This window comes from Microcebus murinus, chromosome 9 (assembly GCF_040939455.1).
Source record: "Microcebus murinus isolate Inina chromosome 9, M.murinus_Inina_mat1.0, whole genome shotgun sequence".
Taxonomy (NCBI): Eukaryota; Metazoa; Chordata; class Mammalia; order Primates; family Cheirogaleidae; genus Microcebus; species Microcebus murinus.
Genome location: NC_134112.1, coordinates 48,348,337 through 48,364,878, shown reverse-complemented (window position 1 = coordinate 48,364,878; position 16,542 = coordinate 48,348,337). Strand labels below are relative to the sequence as shown.

The 16,542-nt window shown below is 38.6% G+C and overlaps 1 protein-coding gene across 1 annotated transcript; it reads left to right on the top strand.

Annotated features, from left to right (window-relative positions):
• The first annotated feature begins 527 nt into the window (after window positions 1–527).
• Window positions 528–13,433, top strand: CLDN12 (claudin 12). Its single transcript, XM_012779594.2, has 3 exons — window positions 528–656; window positions 3,280–3,371; window positions 9,964–13,433. The coding sequence occupies exon 3, from the start codon at window positions 9,993–9,995 to the stop codon at window positions 10,725–10,727; it is 735 nt and encodes a 244-aa protein (XP_012635048.1). The 5' UTR covers window positions 528–656; window positions 3,280–3,371; window positions 9,964–9,992; the 3' UTR covers window positions 10,728–13,433.
• The last annotated feature ends 3,109 nt before the right edge of the window (window positions 13,434–16,542 follow it).

The window sequence follows — 16,542 nt, the reverse complement described above, 5'->3', positions numbered from 1 at the left end:
AGCTGTATGCTCTGTACTTTATATTAAGTCCCTCAGTTTTCAAGGCAAATATGATGTAGATAATCTTATTACCCATTTTTACAGATAACCTCATACATAGGTCACTTGCCCAGGGCCACCCAACCAATATGTAGCAGAGCCCCTAGGCTGTTTGGTTATAAAGTTTGAACTCCTTTTCACTTTGTGCCAAGGTAAACACTTTGAGGTGGGGAAAGTCCAGATTTCAGAATTTTTGATAACAACCTTCCTTCTAATGGGCAAGTCAGATTTAACAGGAAATATTTATCTGGGTACCCAACTCAAAATTATTTTTAGTTTTGTTCGGTATTGCTTTTTTTATTTTTATTTTTTAACCTACAACCCCAATCTAGACGTAACAGAAGGTGAGAGTGGAATCCGCGGAGGCGGAGGCGAGGGAAAGAGAAAAGGGAGGCGATGGTCAGTCGCAGGATGTTGCCGGCGGCCCAGTGGCTTCTGGGAATTGTAGTCCCAGACTTCCAGGACATTTTTGTTTAGGGTCGCGGGAGAGCCGGGCTTCGCTCCCAGAAGCCTCCGGTGCGGCTTGCTGGGAACGCACTTCCGGGGACGCTGAGAAGGAGACGCTCCAAGAGGCTCCTCAGTGTGGGCGAGTGAAATGCTCTGCGTGTGAGAAACAGGTAGGTGTGGTCAAGAATGTTCCCTTTTCTGTGTCTTTTACATAAGAAGTTGAGGGTTTTATGTAAAATAGCTAAATTGAGAGGAATCAGGGACATCGAAAAACGCTGACTACGTTTGTGGACGTGAAAATTGAGTGAGGAGGTATTGGATAAAGCTTTACAAAATTATTTTTTACACAGGAGTATGGAAATGTCGAGGTTTGTTGCTGGAGCAGTTTAAGGGCTGGGAGGTTGGCTGGCCTAGGTATGCGTGGAGCTGCAAGTTGCTATTTTTGAATAACCAGCTGATGCTGGTTGTGTAATGATGACCTGCTTGCGGTTCAAACCCACTCAGTGTTGCAGGGATGGGCTTGTGCTGAGAGCGTCAACAGTCGCTGTTGGAGTCTCTTTCCATTGGCTCTACCCAGGAGGGCTTTATTTTTTTTTCTTTTTTTCCCTTCCTGCCAGCTGTGTTGCTCCTACAGACACAGCTACAAGGGATAGAGGAGGAGAGAATTGGTGGGAGGGTGGGAGCCGGGGCGAGGGGGGGATGGGGGGAAAGCAAGAAGCGGATTGCCCTGGAAGCTTGATTTGCCTTTCCTCTGAAGCCCAGATTCTGTGTTCAGTTCTTGGAGAGGAATGTCAACACGTTAGAGAAAGGCCAGACTTGGTAACCCCTCTTAAAATGATTGCCCGGGGATTCTGTTCTGTGTTATTAATTGTAAGACTGTTTCCGCTGACTTTGGAGTGAGCAATTGTGCTTGATACTAACTCAAGAAACATACATTTGGGTGGAAAAACTTTATTGAAATCTTGTGTAGACTGTTGCTGACACTATTCTACATAATGATCATAATAGCGCTAGTGATGAATGCCTCAATCTGGGAAGCACTCAGGCATTTACAAGTTTTCATTCTCATCCTTCCTGCTTGAGATAAATAGTATTTGGAAAGCTGGGGAGGTGGCTCATGTCTGTAATCCCAGCACTTTTGGAGGCCAAGGCAGGATTACTTGAGGACAGGAGTTCAAGACTAGCCTGGGCAACATAGCAAGATCCCTTCTCTAGAAAAAAAATTAGCTGGGTGTAATGCTAGGCCTGAAGTCCCAGCCACTGAGGTGGGAGGATCACTGGAGGCCAGGATTTGAGGTTACACTGAGCTGTGATTGGGCTGTTGCACTCCAGCCTGGGGGACACAGCAAGACTTTGTCTCTAAAAGAAATATTTGAAGAGGAAGTAGCTGATGTTTAAAGTAGATATATGGAAGTATCTTAAAATTGTGGGTTGGGCCATTGGTGGAACTATAAACTCAAAAAAAGCATTCTAGCTGCAATTTTTTTTTTTTTTTTTGAGACAGAGTCTCTGTTGCCCCAGCTAGAGTGCCGTGGTTATTAGCCTAGCTCACAGCAACCTCAAACTCCTGGGCTCAAGCCATACTTCTGCCTCAGCCTCCCAAGTAGCTGGGACTACAGGGATGCACCACTGTGCCTGGCTAATTTTTCCTGTTTTTGGTAGAGGCGGGGTCTCACTCTTGCTCAGGCTAGTCTTGAACTCCTGAGCTCAAACGATCTGCCCGCCTCGGCCTTAGTTGCAAATTTTAGTATGCACAGTGCAGATCAACATCACCTGGTTTTGTTGCCATTATCCTTTTAAAAAGTATAAAAGATACAGTAAATTTCTTTTACTTCCAAGACAACTGCACCTTGTTTCTTCACCCTCCTTATTCTTTCCCTGTCATCAAGGATCTAAAAAATTCAGTAAGGGGCCAGGCACGGTGGCTCACGCCTGTAATCCTAGCACTCTGGGAGGCCGAGGCAGGTGGATTGCTCGAGGTCAGGAGTTTGAAACCAGCCTGAGCAGGAGCGAGACCCCGTCTCTACTATAAATAGAAAGAAATTAATTGGCCAACTAATATATAGAAAAAATTAGCCGGGCATGGCGGCGCATGCCTGTAGTCCCAGCTACTCAGGAGGCTGAGGCAGAAGGATTGCTTGAGCCCAGGAGTTTGAGGTTGCTGTGAGCTAGGCTGACGCCATGGCACTCACTCTAGCCTGGACAACAAAGCGAGACTCTGTCTCAAAAAAAAAAAAATCATTAAGGCTGGGCACCATGTTCATGCCTGTAATCCCAGCACTTCGGGAGGCCAAGGTGGAAGGATTACTTGAGGTCAGGAGTTTGAGACCAGCATAGAGAGATCCCATCTCTACAAAGATACAAAAATAAACATTAGCCAGGGGTGGTGGCATGCACCTGTAGTCCCCCAGCTACTCAGAAGGCTGAGGCAGGAGGATCACTTGAGCCAAGGAGTTCAAGGCTGCAGTGAGCTATGAAACCTACCACTGTACCCTACCTAGCCTGGGTGACACAGCAAGACCGTTTCCAAAAAAAAAAAAATCATATATTGCCAAGACAGTAAAGTGATTTTTTTATTCTTATTTCTCTTATCTTCTTAAGTCACAAAATGAGAATTTTTTTCTTTTGTGTCTTGTATATAAATAATGCATAAACTTAAGAATAAGCTATCTTTGTGGGTATAACATTTCACTGGTTTTGGATGATTGTTACTTATTCTAATTCCATGTGAATTTACATTGAGTTTTTATGGAAGTAGTATATTAATTTGGAGCCTTTTTCCTATTTCTTTAGGCCCAGATCATCACTACTCTGTATATTCAGATTTGTATATGTTTCTTCTAAGTTGATTAAAACTATTTTAGAACTATCAGGTACCTCAGAGGGTAAGTACATCTTTGATTATATCTCATTTCCCTTCCTCTTATTACCATATATCAGCCAATAGTGATACTTTTTTTCTCTACTTCCACAAAACAAAGGTATAGGAAAGACCTTCCTTGCAAGTGGAATGATTGATGACTTAAAATTTCTAAGAAAACCTAAATTGTAGGTAGAAGGGACTGCCAGTGTTACACAACATCAAGAATTAATGGGGCTGGGTGTGGTGGCTCACACCTGTAATCCTAGGACTCTGGGAGGCTGAGGTGGGAAGTTCACTTGAGGTCAGGAGTTTGAGACCAGCATGAGAAAGAGTGAGACCCTGTCTCTACCAAAAATAGAATAATTAGGTGTGGTGGCATGCACCTGTAGTCCTAGTGAGCAGGATGCTGAGGCAGAAGGATTGCTTGAGCCCAGGAGTTTGAGGTTGCAGTGAATTATGATGACACCACTGTGCTGTACCCAGGGCAACAGAGTGAGACCCTGTACCAAAAATCAAAAAAAATTAACTGCTATTAGACATGTGTTCTCTTATGGCTATTCTTCAGAGTTGTCCTTGAAAAAATAACAATGGATCTATGAATTCCTAAAGCTCTTAGCCAGTATTCCTGCTCCAGCCTTCTTTGAATCCTGTTCAAAATTAAATATATCATTTAAAAAATATTTTTATTTTAAATGATGTGTTTGATAACATTTAATTATGTACTGAATTTCATCCATCTCCTTCTCTGAAAGTCACTGTGGAACAGATAGTCAAATGACAAATATGAAATGGTTATTTTGAAACAGGGTCTAGATTTGGTCAGAAAATACTCCAAAGAGAATGCTCTATCATTCTTGTTTTATGGCTGTAATCATCTGTGGTTGTTTGCTCAGAGTCCAGAAGAAAAACATGCTTCTAGTTGAAGAAAGTAAATAACCCTACTAATAATCATTACAACTTAAATTTCTGACCGTATTCTGGTTTAAAAAGGGCTTTGCTATTTATGATCTCACAACTATCTTCTGGGACATTTTATAGAAATTTGAGGTTCAGAGGACATATGTGACTTGTCCAATTTGTAAATGATAGTTTATGACTGGTATTTGGGCCTTTGGTCTCCTGGACAACAATACCAAGCTGCCTTCCAGATGGAAACAACAAGCGTACTCATCTGTATATGTGACCCAGCTCGAAGCTGTCACCCAGCTAGTGTTCGTGACTATTTGTCACATTTGTTAAAGTGTTCTTAGCCTTACACATTTCCCACAGTCCCTAATTAGGGGCTCTCATCTGGCAAAAAGATGTGTATTTTTTCCCATTTCTGTTAAAAATGTATATACAAGTATAATTGTTTAGTTTTGATAAACAAATTAATTTGGTATTAATCACTCTTAACTAAGAAAAGCACATCAAATTCATAATATACCTAATAAATTGAGAACAGAAGAATCAACACAGGAATAATTGACTTTCTAACCACTGTTGAAGTGAACCAGTATTGCCAAACTTAGATTCGTATTTCTAGAAGCACAGTCTTTATGTAAGTACCTGGGAATGGCCTCATCTTTCCTGATCACAAGTTTCTGGGGGAAGAAAAACTTTTGACCAATAAGGAATGGAAAGCGGGGGCACGGTCTAGAAGCAGCCTGAATGCTTCAGAACACAGGATGGTGTGAATTGCCCCAAATTAAATGAATGGAATGGATACTAAATTTTTAACTTTCTCTCTGTATCCTGACTGTAGTCATATCAGACCCTCCATTTGTTTGTTCATTCATTTAACAAATAATTGAGTGCCTTTTATGTGTCGGTATTGGACATATTGAATATATCCAAAGATCTCTCTATTCTGGGATTTTTGACCTGGAACTCAGTTTGATGGGAAAGAAAAACACTAAACAAGGAATTATAAGAATGGTCACTACTACCAAAAAAAAGTGCAGAGGTGCTACCAGAGCATATAACCAGGGGTAGAGGGATGGTTTAGGGAGACCCTTTCTGGAAACTAAAAAGATGACTAAAGACTATTAGCTAAGCAAAGAACAGATTGGGATTAGAAAAGTTCTAGGAGAAAGAACAGCATGAGGGAAAGCCCTTAACACATTAACTGTCATGAGAGTTGTATTTAACTCACTCTAGTTTTGACCCCAGGGCTGTGTGAAGCAAATATAAAATCTGATGTTCTTATTGTTACAATTAATAGTGATAATTTAATTCTGAAAATGTGAATTAAATGAATAGAACTCAATAAATTTCATTTTTCTATTTATGTTTACCTTTAAATTACATTCAAAGTTTTTATTCTATTTTTGTGATAAAACACTGTGGCCCCAAGGAAAAGTTTCTGGTTTATGTGTGTGTGTGTAGCAGTCAATATTTATCCAAATTAGAAAGTGGAAAATTTGGGAAGTTAAGAGTGGTATGGCTACATAGACTGTAGTAAGGTGAGAGAATGGCACATAAGGAGGTTAAGAGTTTGGCAGGAATCAGATAGTATAAGCCATGAGGAGGATTTGAAAATTTACAAACTTTATTCTGTGGGAAATGGGAAGTTAATTGAATGATAAGAAATGGAGTGACAGGGTCAGATTTGCATTTGAAAAAAATTCTGGATTCAGTATAATTGACTTACACAGGAGTAGAAGTCTTTTTACCCCCAAGCGTGAACAAATTCTGATCTGGAAGTCAGCATTATCTTTCAGTTTTAAAACATTAAACATGTTATTTCCCTTAGCTATACTATAAAATGTTACTTTATCACTCTCAAGGGATACATGACTTATCAAATCATAGGTATGTGGAATTAAGAACAGGACATAAAAGGCAAAGCAGCCAAAGGAATTTATAAGGAGCTAAACATAATGCCAGCACCAAGGTTGAAATTTAGCCTAAGAATTGAGGTTAGGGGGGAACGGGCATTTATTGAAATCTTAAAATCTGTACCCCCATAATATGCTGAAATAAAAAAAAAGTTTACTAACAAAAAAAAGAATTGAGGTTAATAGTATTTCCCCTCTGAAAAGTGCCATGGTATCTTTGTTGACTCTAAGTAGGACTTTCAGTCAGTCTCTGAGATCTGAACTAAGAATGCTTCATCAAAAGCAAGTTTAGAGGATTGATATAACACTTGTATTGATTTGATTCAGGATCTAGTTAAATGTACTTAATACTGAAATAAATATTGACCCACCTCTGTTCCTTAATGTCATTTGATAGTCTATAGCAGGCGTCCTTAAACTATGGCCCGAGGGCCACATGTGGGTGTTTTTCCCCGTTTGTTTTTTACTTCAAAATAAGATATGTGCAGTGTGCACAGGAATTTGTTCATCGTTTTTTTTAAACTATAGTCCGGTCCTCCAACAGTCTGAGGGACAGTGAACTGACCCCCTGTTTAAAAAGTTTGAGGACCCCTGGTCTATAGGCAAAGAATTACAGAATTTATTAATAATGAAGTTATACATCCTTATCTTTGTTTCTCATTCCATTTGCATTGTAGGAATCAGTGGTACAGGGCAGCTTGATTGGAGAAATCTCAATTACATTGAAATTCCAACCTACCTCTGAGGACAAGAAGGAATTGTGATTGGGTTAGGACTTTGAGTTATTTGGAGTTCTGAAGCTTTGCAAGAAACAGAACCTTTTTTTTTTCATAGAAATATAACTTATTTTTTTACTACCACATACAACAGTTATGAAATTGCATTTCATTATAAACAGAACAAATATATAGGGAAAAAGAAAGACCTTACATAAGTGTATACATTACTTATTGAAAATATACATACCATTGAGTAGTTAAATTTTAATTAAATTATTAATTTAATAATTACATATCACATGATTCTATTAAATTATAAAATAATTGATTAATTTTTGTGATTCTAAAATTTACCCAATAAAAACATGTGAGCAAATGGTAACTATATATTAGATACTTATGTACAGATTGGAACTAACAATATGGTACCAATTTTTAAAAATTTTTTCATGACAAAAATTTTGAGCTTCTTTTTTGACTTAACTAATTGTGACTAGATTAATAACGTGCTGCGGTAGGAAAATAATGTTGAAAGTACTTTATACTTTTTTCCATTTTTTACTATGGTAAAATACACATAACATAAATTTTACCATCTTAAATTAACCATTTTTCAGTACACGGCAGAATCTTTTTCTTAAGTCTTAACAATTTTAATCAAATCCTTATTCTCCTTAATAGCTCAGTCTTTCTCTAACTCTGGATGATAAATTTTTATGAAGAGGTACCTTATTCACTTTGCTTAACACCTAACAAAAATCACTTTATATGTAGTATATACTTTATTTGTACATTTGCTTCATGTCAAGACTTTTTAGTTTGCACAAAACAGCCTGTTCTTTCCATAAGTCTGATTGTAAACACAGTGGGAGCAAGGTCCAGATCTTGGTGATCTCGATGTCCTCCCAGGGCCTAACAGAATGTTTTGCATATGCTAGACATTCAGCACAACATAAATACATGTTGAATGACTGTTGCTTAGTAATAGCTATTTCCTCCTCTAGTTCTCCATTACCAATGGTCCACCTTTGTGAGTTACTGTGTCTTTGTACAGAGCGCACTACTCATTTATTTAAATAATCTTAGAACAACTTGTATGCCAGGCACCGTGCAATTTGCTGGCAGTATATGGGGAGACAGACAGGTGAATGGGCACAAACCAACAGGGAGCTGAATTCTGGAGTTTGGCATCCTTAGTAGCCCTTTCCTATGTAAACATTCTCAAATCTGCACTAGAGTTCCCATGTGTGGACCAAGGTGTTCACTTGTTAAAATTAAACAAGATAGTTTTTCCCCAAATTGCATGAAAAAAATAAATTAAGACTATAATTTCTTTAAGCTTTTTCACCTGTAAAATTTTCCTAAATAATTGTTACTTCTGATAATACTGACAAAAGGAAGCATAATGAACAAGTGGTAAACTAATATTAATGGAAAAACTTATAGAACTGACCATGTTTAACTTGAGGACTTCTAAAAAAAGTCCTCAAGTGCTGAAACTCTGGTTTTATATTGTACACTTATATATACTGTGTGTATGTGTATATATATGCAAGCATATTTTTTGCCAATAAAATTGGTCCTAGATTATATAATTTGATTAAATGTACAAATAACATTGTTTTCTAAAAAACATTTTACCCTCCCACAGGAATACATATGAAAATCACATCCTAAGCCAAATTATTCTCAACTTTACCCCTTTATCATCCTTTGACCAAAAAAAATAAATATGCTACCTCATTAGTTGGTAGAGGCTACCTCTACCAGAGGCTCTACCAACAGAGGCTACCTCTGTTGCCTCATAGGGGGCATTATAGAAGGCAGAGAAAATACATTTGAATGGTGTTTTGAGAGTGAGTTTCAAACCCTTGCAGAAGTTAAAGCTGAATAAGATCCTGGTCTTTATAGTTTGTTATATATAGAAGAAGAAGGTAGCCTTTTAATTTGAGATGAGAGAAAGGCCTGGCTATAATTTTTCTTATAATAGCATTAAAAGAGATAAGTTACTTCAAAAATCTTTGCATTCATCTTATATGAACAGTTAATAGTGTAATAACCAACCAGTGCTGTCGATTTCCCTAAAAAGCACTGGGTCATCTTGAATCGGCCAGGAAGTAGTTGGATGGAATAATTTCAGTGACCTTTGTTCTCATGTTTTCATTTGACTCACTCATTGGAGATGAGTCCATTTACTTTTTGTAATTTCCCACTGTGCTTAGTACACACGAATAAGATCAATTTGCTTTTTCTTATTTAACATTCATTCAACAAATGTTCTTTGAACTGCTCTGGTGTGCCAAGCATTGAGTTGGTCACTGAGTTCTAAGAAGCAGTTAGCACTTGGCATAGCACTTACAGTATTCCAAATGTGTTTTAATCACTTGATATTATATTACCTCACTGAATCCATAGAACAACTCTGTGAGCTAGGCCCTTGTTTTTTCCATTTTACAGATGAGGAAAATGAGGCACAGGGAAGTTCTGTAGCTGGCCCAAGGTCACTTGGCTAATAAGTAAGGAGATAGGGATTAGAGTCCATGCAGTTTGCCTCTGAGTCAGCCCTCAAGCACTGCTGTACTGTAGTGCTTATTTTCCCACACCTTAGCCTTTTGTGAGCTGCCTTCATCTCTGTTGCATGAACATTTGAGGCTGAATTTGTGGTGTTTGTTAATGAGTACTCTGGCCCTTGCTGTATGTGAGTGCCTGACACTTAAAAAGTTCTTCATATACATGTGTTGAAAGAATGATTATTGATAACCAAGAATTTAAGGTGTGATGTTAAAAGAATTTGACATTATTTTGTTGTTCCTCTAATGAACTATGAAGAAAAATACTGACAGCTAAAGATTTTAGTTGTTCCATGACCTAGTCAGTGATAGCCAAACATGTGTGTACCTGTGCTGTGAGGTCACACACATGTGCATTTGTATGCATTTACATTATACAGAGAGGGAGAACAAGAGTTTTCCTCTTTGCATTGACATTTCATCACTAGATGTGTTGCCAGTTGGAACCATGTTTCCTGCTGTTTTATTGCCCCTCATGATTTGTCCTCTTGTGTGTCACCCCTTAGTCTGACAGTACTGCACACGCCTGCCTGCCATGGGCTGTCGGGATGTCCACGCAGCCACAGTCCTGTCCTTCCTTTGTGGAATCGCCTCGGTAGCAGGCCTCTTTGCAGGGACTCTGCTTCCCAACTGGAGAAAATTACGATTGATCACGTTCAACAGAAACGAGAAGAACCTCACTGTTTACACAGGCCTTTGGGTAAAATGTGCTCGGTACGACGGGAGCAGTGACTGCCTGATGTACGACACTACTTGGTACTCATCAGTTGACCAGCTGGACTTACGTGTCCTCCAGTTTGCCCTGCCCCTCAGCATCCTGATTGCGATGGGTGCCCTGCTGCTTTGCCTGATTGGAATGTGCAACACTGCCTTCAGGTCCTCTGTCCCCAACATCAAACTGGCCAAATGTCTGGTCAATAGTGCAGGTTGCCACCTCGTGGCCGGTCTGCTGTTTTTCCTGGCAGGTACTGTGAGCCTCTGCCCATGCATCTGGGTCTTCTTTTATAACATCCATCTGAACAAGAAGTTCGAGCCAGTCTTTGCATTTGACTATGCAGTGTATGTCACTATTGCCAGTGCTGGGGGCCTGTTTATGACTTCCCTTCTACTGTTTATTTGGTATTGTGCATGCAAATCTTTGCCTTCTCCTTTCTGGCAACCACTGTACTCCCATCCTCCTAGTATGCATACTTACTCACAACCCTATTCAGCACGCTCCCGCCTCTCTGCTATTGAAATTGACATTCCAGTAGTTTCACACGCCACCTAATGGGGAAATAGTTAATTGTTAGAGAAAACGTGTAGCCTCACATGACTCTTGTGCAAGGAGCTCTTTGGCCCTATGTACATTTTCCTTTGTTTCTGACCAGTCAGTGAAGCCAAATTTTTATGTCGAGGTAGAATGAATTGCTGCTGGTTTTTATGAGAAGTATATTATTTTAAATGTGAATCATTTATCTTTTACTGGAAGGATTTTTAGCCTTCATATTAATATGTGATCAATTCTTCAAAGTAGAAAGGACCTTGGTCACAGTTGAGGTGATTTAGAGCAACATGTTAAAGAATTATGATGGCTCAGAGAAGCTGTTGTATACAATCTTTATAAATATTTCAGAGTGTGTATTGTCCTTTTTCTATATACCTTAAACTGGAAAAAAGGCAATTTTAAATATAAGAAATTTCTTTCAGATAAGGGGGTGATATTTTAACAATAGTCAATAATCTATCAGTTTAAGACTAACTTTTCTCTCGGGGCTAATTGTATGAATAGGTGCCAGTAGGTTGAAGATTACTTTCTTTTGTGAGTTCCTTCTACCTCATGCAAGTGTTTAGAAATAAAATGCATTTTAAATGATGTCAGAATAACATTCTAAATATCTGCTACTTATGTATAACATTTAACACACTTTTAAAGTTAATGATTCCATGAATTGTATTATTGGAGTTAAAATGTGCCATATGACAGGTTCATGTTTCCTTGAGGCAGAAATCGGTTCCCAGGCATCATTCACCAAGCTGTACTTATGTCCATACACAATCCGTTAGTGACTAAGAGAAGTAAGTAAAAAGGGCCGGTATGGTTCTCTTTCAGGCATAAGTGTAGGGGACAAGAGTCTGTTCTTCAGTGACTGCATCAGAGATTGACTATGTTGACTGCCTTTTGAATGATGGATGCAGAAAGGTGCAGCTTTACCATGACCACATTCACCCTTGATTCATTTCCTTGCTCGTATCACTGATAATTTCCTTGAGCGTATATCTGTGCCCAACACTTTAGTAGGTGCTACAGAGGATACTTGAAAAGTATAAGACCTGGTCCCATCCACTAAGACATTTTAATCTAATAGAGAAGATCAGACTGTTACTTGACAGGGAACAGTCTGACTTCATTGGCAGCTGGCCTTAACTTTTCAATCATTGATCCAGGAATATATTTATCCAGAGACATGAATTCCTGGCAGGCTCAATAATTGTACAACACCAATATTCTGGACCTAGCAATTCAGTTATTTCAAATCCATTGGATCCTTAGGGCACCTATCTTAGGGTAGATGTTGTAATAACACTTTTACCAGATTCGTGAGAATGGGCAAAACTGGTAGAGAAATTGTTTCCTTTCCACCTCTGAAAGTATGGTGATGTATTAAGGAGGGAGGAGTTTTTAAAATCTCTTCTGGTGAGGTAACAATTGGATAAAACCATGTTAAAACTGAGATGAACACTTAGAAATTCAGGGATATTGGTCTTTAGCCATATGAATTTGAGCTGCTTATTTAATTAGTGTAATTTGCTTAGCACTGTGTTCCTAAGGATTTTGTTTTATTAACCATTACAGATTTTACAAACAGTTGTATGGTAAACGGATTATTATGCCTTTTTGCAAATATGAGTATGATTCTGGCATTTGTGTAGATGATATAGTTGGTACCTTTTTTTTCTTCTAATTCCAGTACTAGTTAATGTATATAGCAAATCTAGTTGTATAATTTTTAAATGCCATCAGTAGAAAGTATGCGAGACTATGGGTTTTTAGTTTTGGCTTCTGATTCCTTTTAGTTCTTTTTTGTTTGTTTGTTTGTTTGTTTGTTTTTTAGATACAGGATCTCACTCTGTCTCTCAGGCTGGAGTTTAGTGGCATGATCGTAGGTCACTGCAGCCTTGAACTCCTGATTCAAGTGATCTTCCCACCTCAGCCTCCCAAATAGCTGGGACTGTAGGCATGAGCCACCACAGCTGGTGGCTTCTTTCAGTTCTGATCCTTTCATTCTTCTTGGATATAGCCAGGTCTTGATCATTCCAAGACAATGGCAGGTGGAATTTTGAGATTAATCTTTCCCCTTTGCTAGTTAATTTCAGTCCCCTGTCTCATTGAACTTTTGTCCAGAAGGATCAAGAATTCCACCATTTCCTTGGTTTTTGTATAAACAATGTTAAAGAAATACAGACTGAGCCATAAAGATACTAGACAGTTTTTAGTCTAAAGGATTATAAATGTAAACATTAAGCTTTCCTACAAGAATCTTTTGGCCTCATAATCTGTAGCCTCAAATTAGTATTTATTGATTCACTAGGCAAAAGAAACAGCTGTTTCTTTATTCTCTTGTTTCTTTAGTGTTTGTGATTTGCCATCAGTAGGTATTTTTTAAAGCCATCAAAGGAAACCATTCTTTTTAGTCATTTTTGAGGACTCATCAGGCTATCATTGTGATGGAGGTGATAACTTGGTTGTTGTTGTTAAAAGCCTATTAACATTAAAGGCCTTTTATAGAAGTCAGTTTGGAAAACAAACTTAAATGTGGTATGATGCACCAGATTTGGTTTATCCAGCCATGAGAGAAACAAAAACAAAACTGAGTTTACTTTACTTGTACATATACACTATAATGGATAGTATGTTTACTGTAAACTGCAATGTAAAACCTCAATAAAAGTGCACTGTACTTCTTGATGTTTATTAAAAGATGTATTTTTATAAGTTTCTGCTTCTGTTTTTTTCTTAGAGCTTTAATGTGAAATATTTTGAGAAGTGTTTCTCAAGAAGCGTCAGATTCTTCATCCATTTCTAACAGTAGTCCTAGGAGGTCACTGGGCTGTTCTAATAGTCCACAAAGAAACACTGAATGAAGTCATGAGCCAGATTTACCTCATCAATGGAGTTTTCTCATGATCTGTGATGTTGGAGATTAGGCGTTCTCAAATGGTTAAGCAGGAGGATCTTTCCTTACTTTTCAAAGCATGAGGTTGCTGGAGAAGTGGTCCTGGTAGGCAAGTTACCTCAACATTTCTGAAACCTGTGATGAGCTTGTAGTTTTGGATCACAGCAGTCTAAGGACGGTTCTTATATACACTTCTCACTGAAACCCATGGCTCTGTGGTAGCTGTCGTTAGATGGCAGAGCCGTATGTTGCACTGGAAATCAGAAGCTACTCAAGCCGGACGTCCTCAGCTGGTTACACTACAGCACAACAATCGAGAGTCTGCCCCTCACTTCTTCAGGTTCACTGAGGGGGACTAAATAGAGAAATCTTGCTAACCAAATTCACAAGAGTCAGATTTACCAACCAGAAGTGAGAAATACATGTTATTTGCAACCATTATCCAAGACCTGTTCTAAAAAGTACACCCTACCTAGAGCTCCTTGGAGAAAAGACTGCTTCTAATACTGAGATAAAGTACAAGATGAGCTCAGCACATATTTTTCTGCAAGAAAAGGAGGAAATGTTTGAGAATCATGGGAGCTTATCAAATTATACAGGAGCTAGCTTGAAGGAACCCCCACTGGCCAAATCTGGGACAATTTGAACATCAAAATAATAGTAATGGGTTATAACTCATTAAATAAAATAAAAATCCATGTGTGCATATTGATATAAATGGGGAAGAAAGGAAAGCTCTTATAATAAAATACCAAGTAATAAGTATAGAAAAAAATGATAAACTATTTGGTGAAGTACTGTTGAGAAACAGGATATTTACTTTGTCTCTAACTACAAAGTGGCTTATTAATTTTAGAGGGGAAAATAATTATAGTGGGTGAACTTGGCAGGCATAACATTAACTGATCAAATTTATCACCAATAATGAGACAAAGTAGTATCATACACCTGATAGAATGCAATGAGAAGGCTACAATCTTGCTTCTGTGGTATTTCCACTAACAATGCATAGCCCGAGTCTAATCTTGAGGAAACGTGCAGTCATTGGTCCTATTTTTGCTTTTGCTTCCTTCTCTATCTCTTTTATGCATTTAAAATGCATAAAAACTTAGTCTAAGTTATCTCCAAAATATAACTATTTTAGGAGGAATTTTAAAGAATTTGTGTCAGGTCTTCGGTCCTGAAAAACTAAAAAGGAAAAAGTCCCTGCAGAAGAGTTATAAATCAAGTCAGGCACAGTGGTATGTGTTTATAGAGCCAGCTACTCAGGAGGCTGAGGCAGGAGGATCACTTGAGCCCAGGAGTTTGAGGCTGCAGTGAGCTATGATTGCACCACTGCAGTCATAAAAAAAAAAAAAAAGTTATAAATCAAAGTCACAAAACCACAGGGCTAGGTGGGATCTTAATTAGTTGTTCAATTTCCATGTGGTTAGTGATATTTTCAATCCTAAAGCATACTAACAGATTAGCCTAAGGGGGCACTTTCTCTCCATGCTTGCTTCCTTCCCCTGACACTGAAGTCCCAGGTGAGGGCCATTGTCCTGTACTTGTCTCACCACCCTCCAGCCCAAGAGGGTTCTTTGTCAGTGCTTGCAAGACCCATGAACCCTCACTGCAGAACTGTGGAACTTGGGGAGAAAAAGCACATCTATAGCCTGCCTGGTATTCATATCCAAATCCCATTAATAAATGGGGAGAATTGGGTTGATTGTATTTTGTTTGGAAATATGCCCACTTTTCAGACTGTTCTATAAAAGAAATGTATTCAGCAAATTTGGGGGAAGAAAGATGTGGATGAGAAGGAAAGAACATTTTTTCTTACTTTGAAAAACCCCATATGAATGGGACTGTTAGAGTCTAGTAATCATGATTTTGGGGTAGTCCTTATTCAACAAAATCTTTTTAGAAAGATAGGTTATATATTCATATCTCCAGGATTTTGCTTTATTAAAAAAGGTTATAGCTTTTTATTACAAGAAAAGATGTTATTGATACTTTAACTGCACTGTATCTAGTGGCCTTGCTCCAAAATTCACTCTTCAACAGTTTAAAAGGATACATCTAATAAATATTAATCTAAACAACTACTTAAAGACTTAAATAATTTTTGTCTCTCTCCTTAGGCCCCCTTTCTTGCCCTCACTCAGAAGAAAATCTTGTAGTATGGAAGATCCAGCTGGGGGTTTTAGCACGAGGGGGCTGCTGCAGGTAGGGAGGACCCCCAGGTCCTGGCCACCTCCAGGGTGAGCCAGGTGCCTTGGAAACCTGTCTTCACCCCTGCTGGCCATGTGGACAAGGGCCTAGACTCATCTGGTCCCTTGCATTCCTGAACTTTTAACCTCTGGCTGCTGCTGCTTTAAGAGCTTAAAGGTAGCAGTGGAGTGCTGGAGCCCACCTGGCTCCAGCCAGGTACTAGCCACAAGGACCAATTGTATACTTATCCTCCTAATTCCCTATTCAGTGACATCATGTTGGTAGCTTGAAATTGGAAGTGCTTATGTCCCAGAAATTGGTAAATGTTACAAATTCAGGCTTGGCTTTGCTTTTCCCTGAGAACTGATTGTTAAACATTTACCAGCACACCACTGCTTAGGAGAGATTAGTTTGTTGAGTTACAGGTTAGTTAATGAGGAATCACAGCAAATACCATGAGTTATAAAACTTTATCTGTGACAAAGGGGACTACTTGAAATAGCCTCTAAACAGGTCTCTCTGTCTCCCGACCATCAGTCCATCCTGTACACAGGCAGCAGAATGATCCTAATAAAATGAAAGTGGGACCTAGCCTTTCTCATACTTAAAATAATTCAGCAGTTACTTCTCAGAACAGTCAAAGCTCTTGCTTTAAATCTGAATGGAAGGTCTCATAAAGTAGTACCCGTAGGAGTGCATCAAAGAATATAGGGAAAAGCAAACTACCTGGCATAA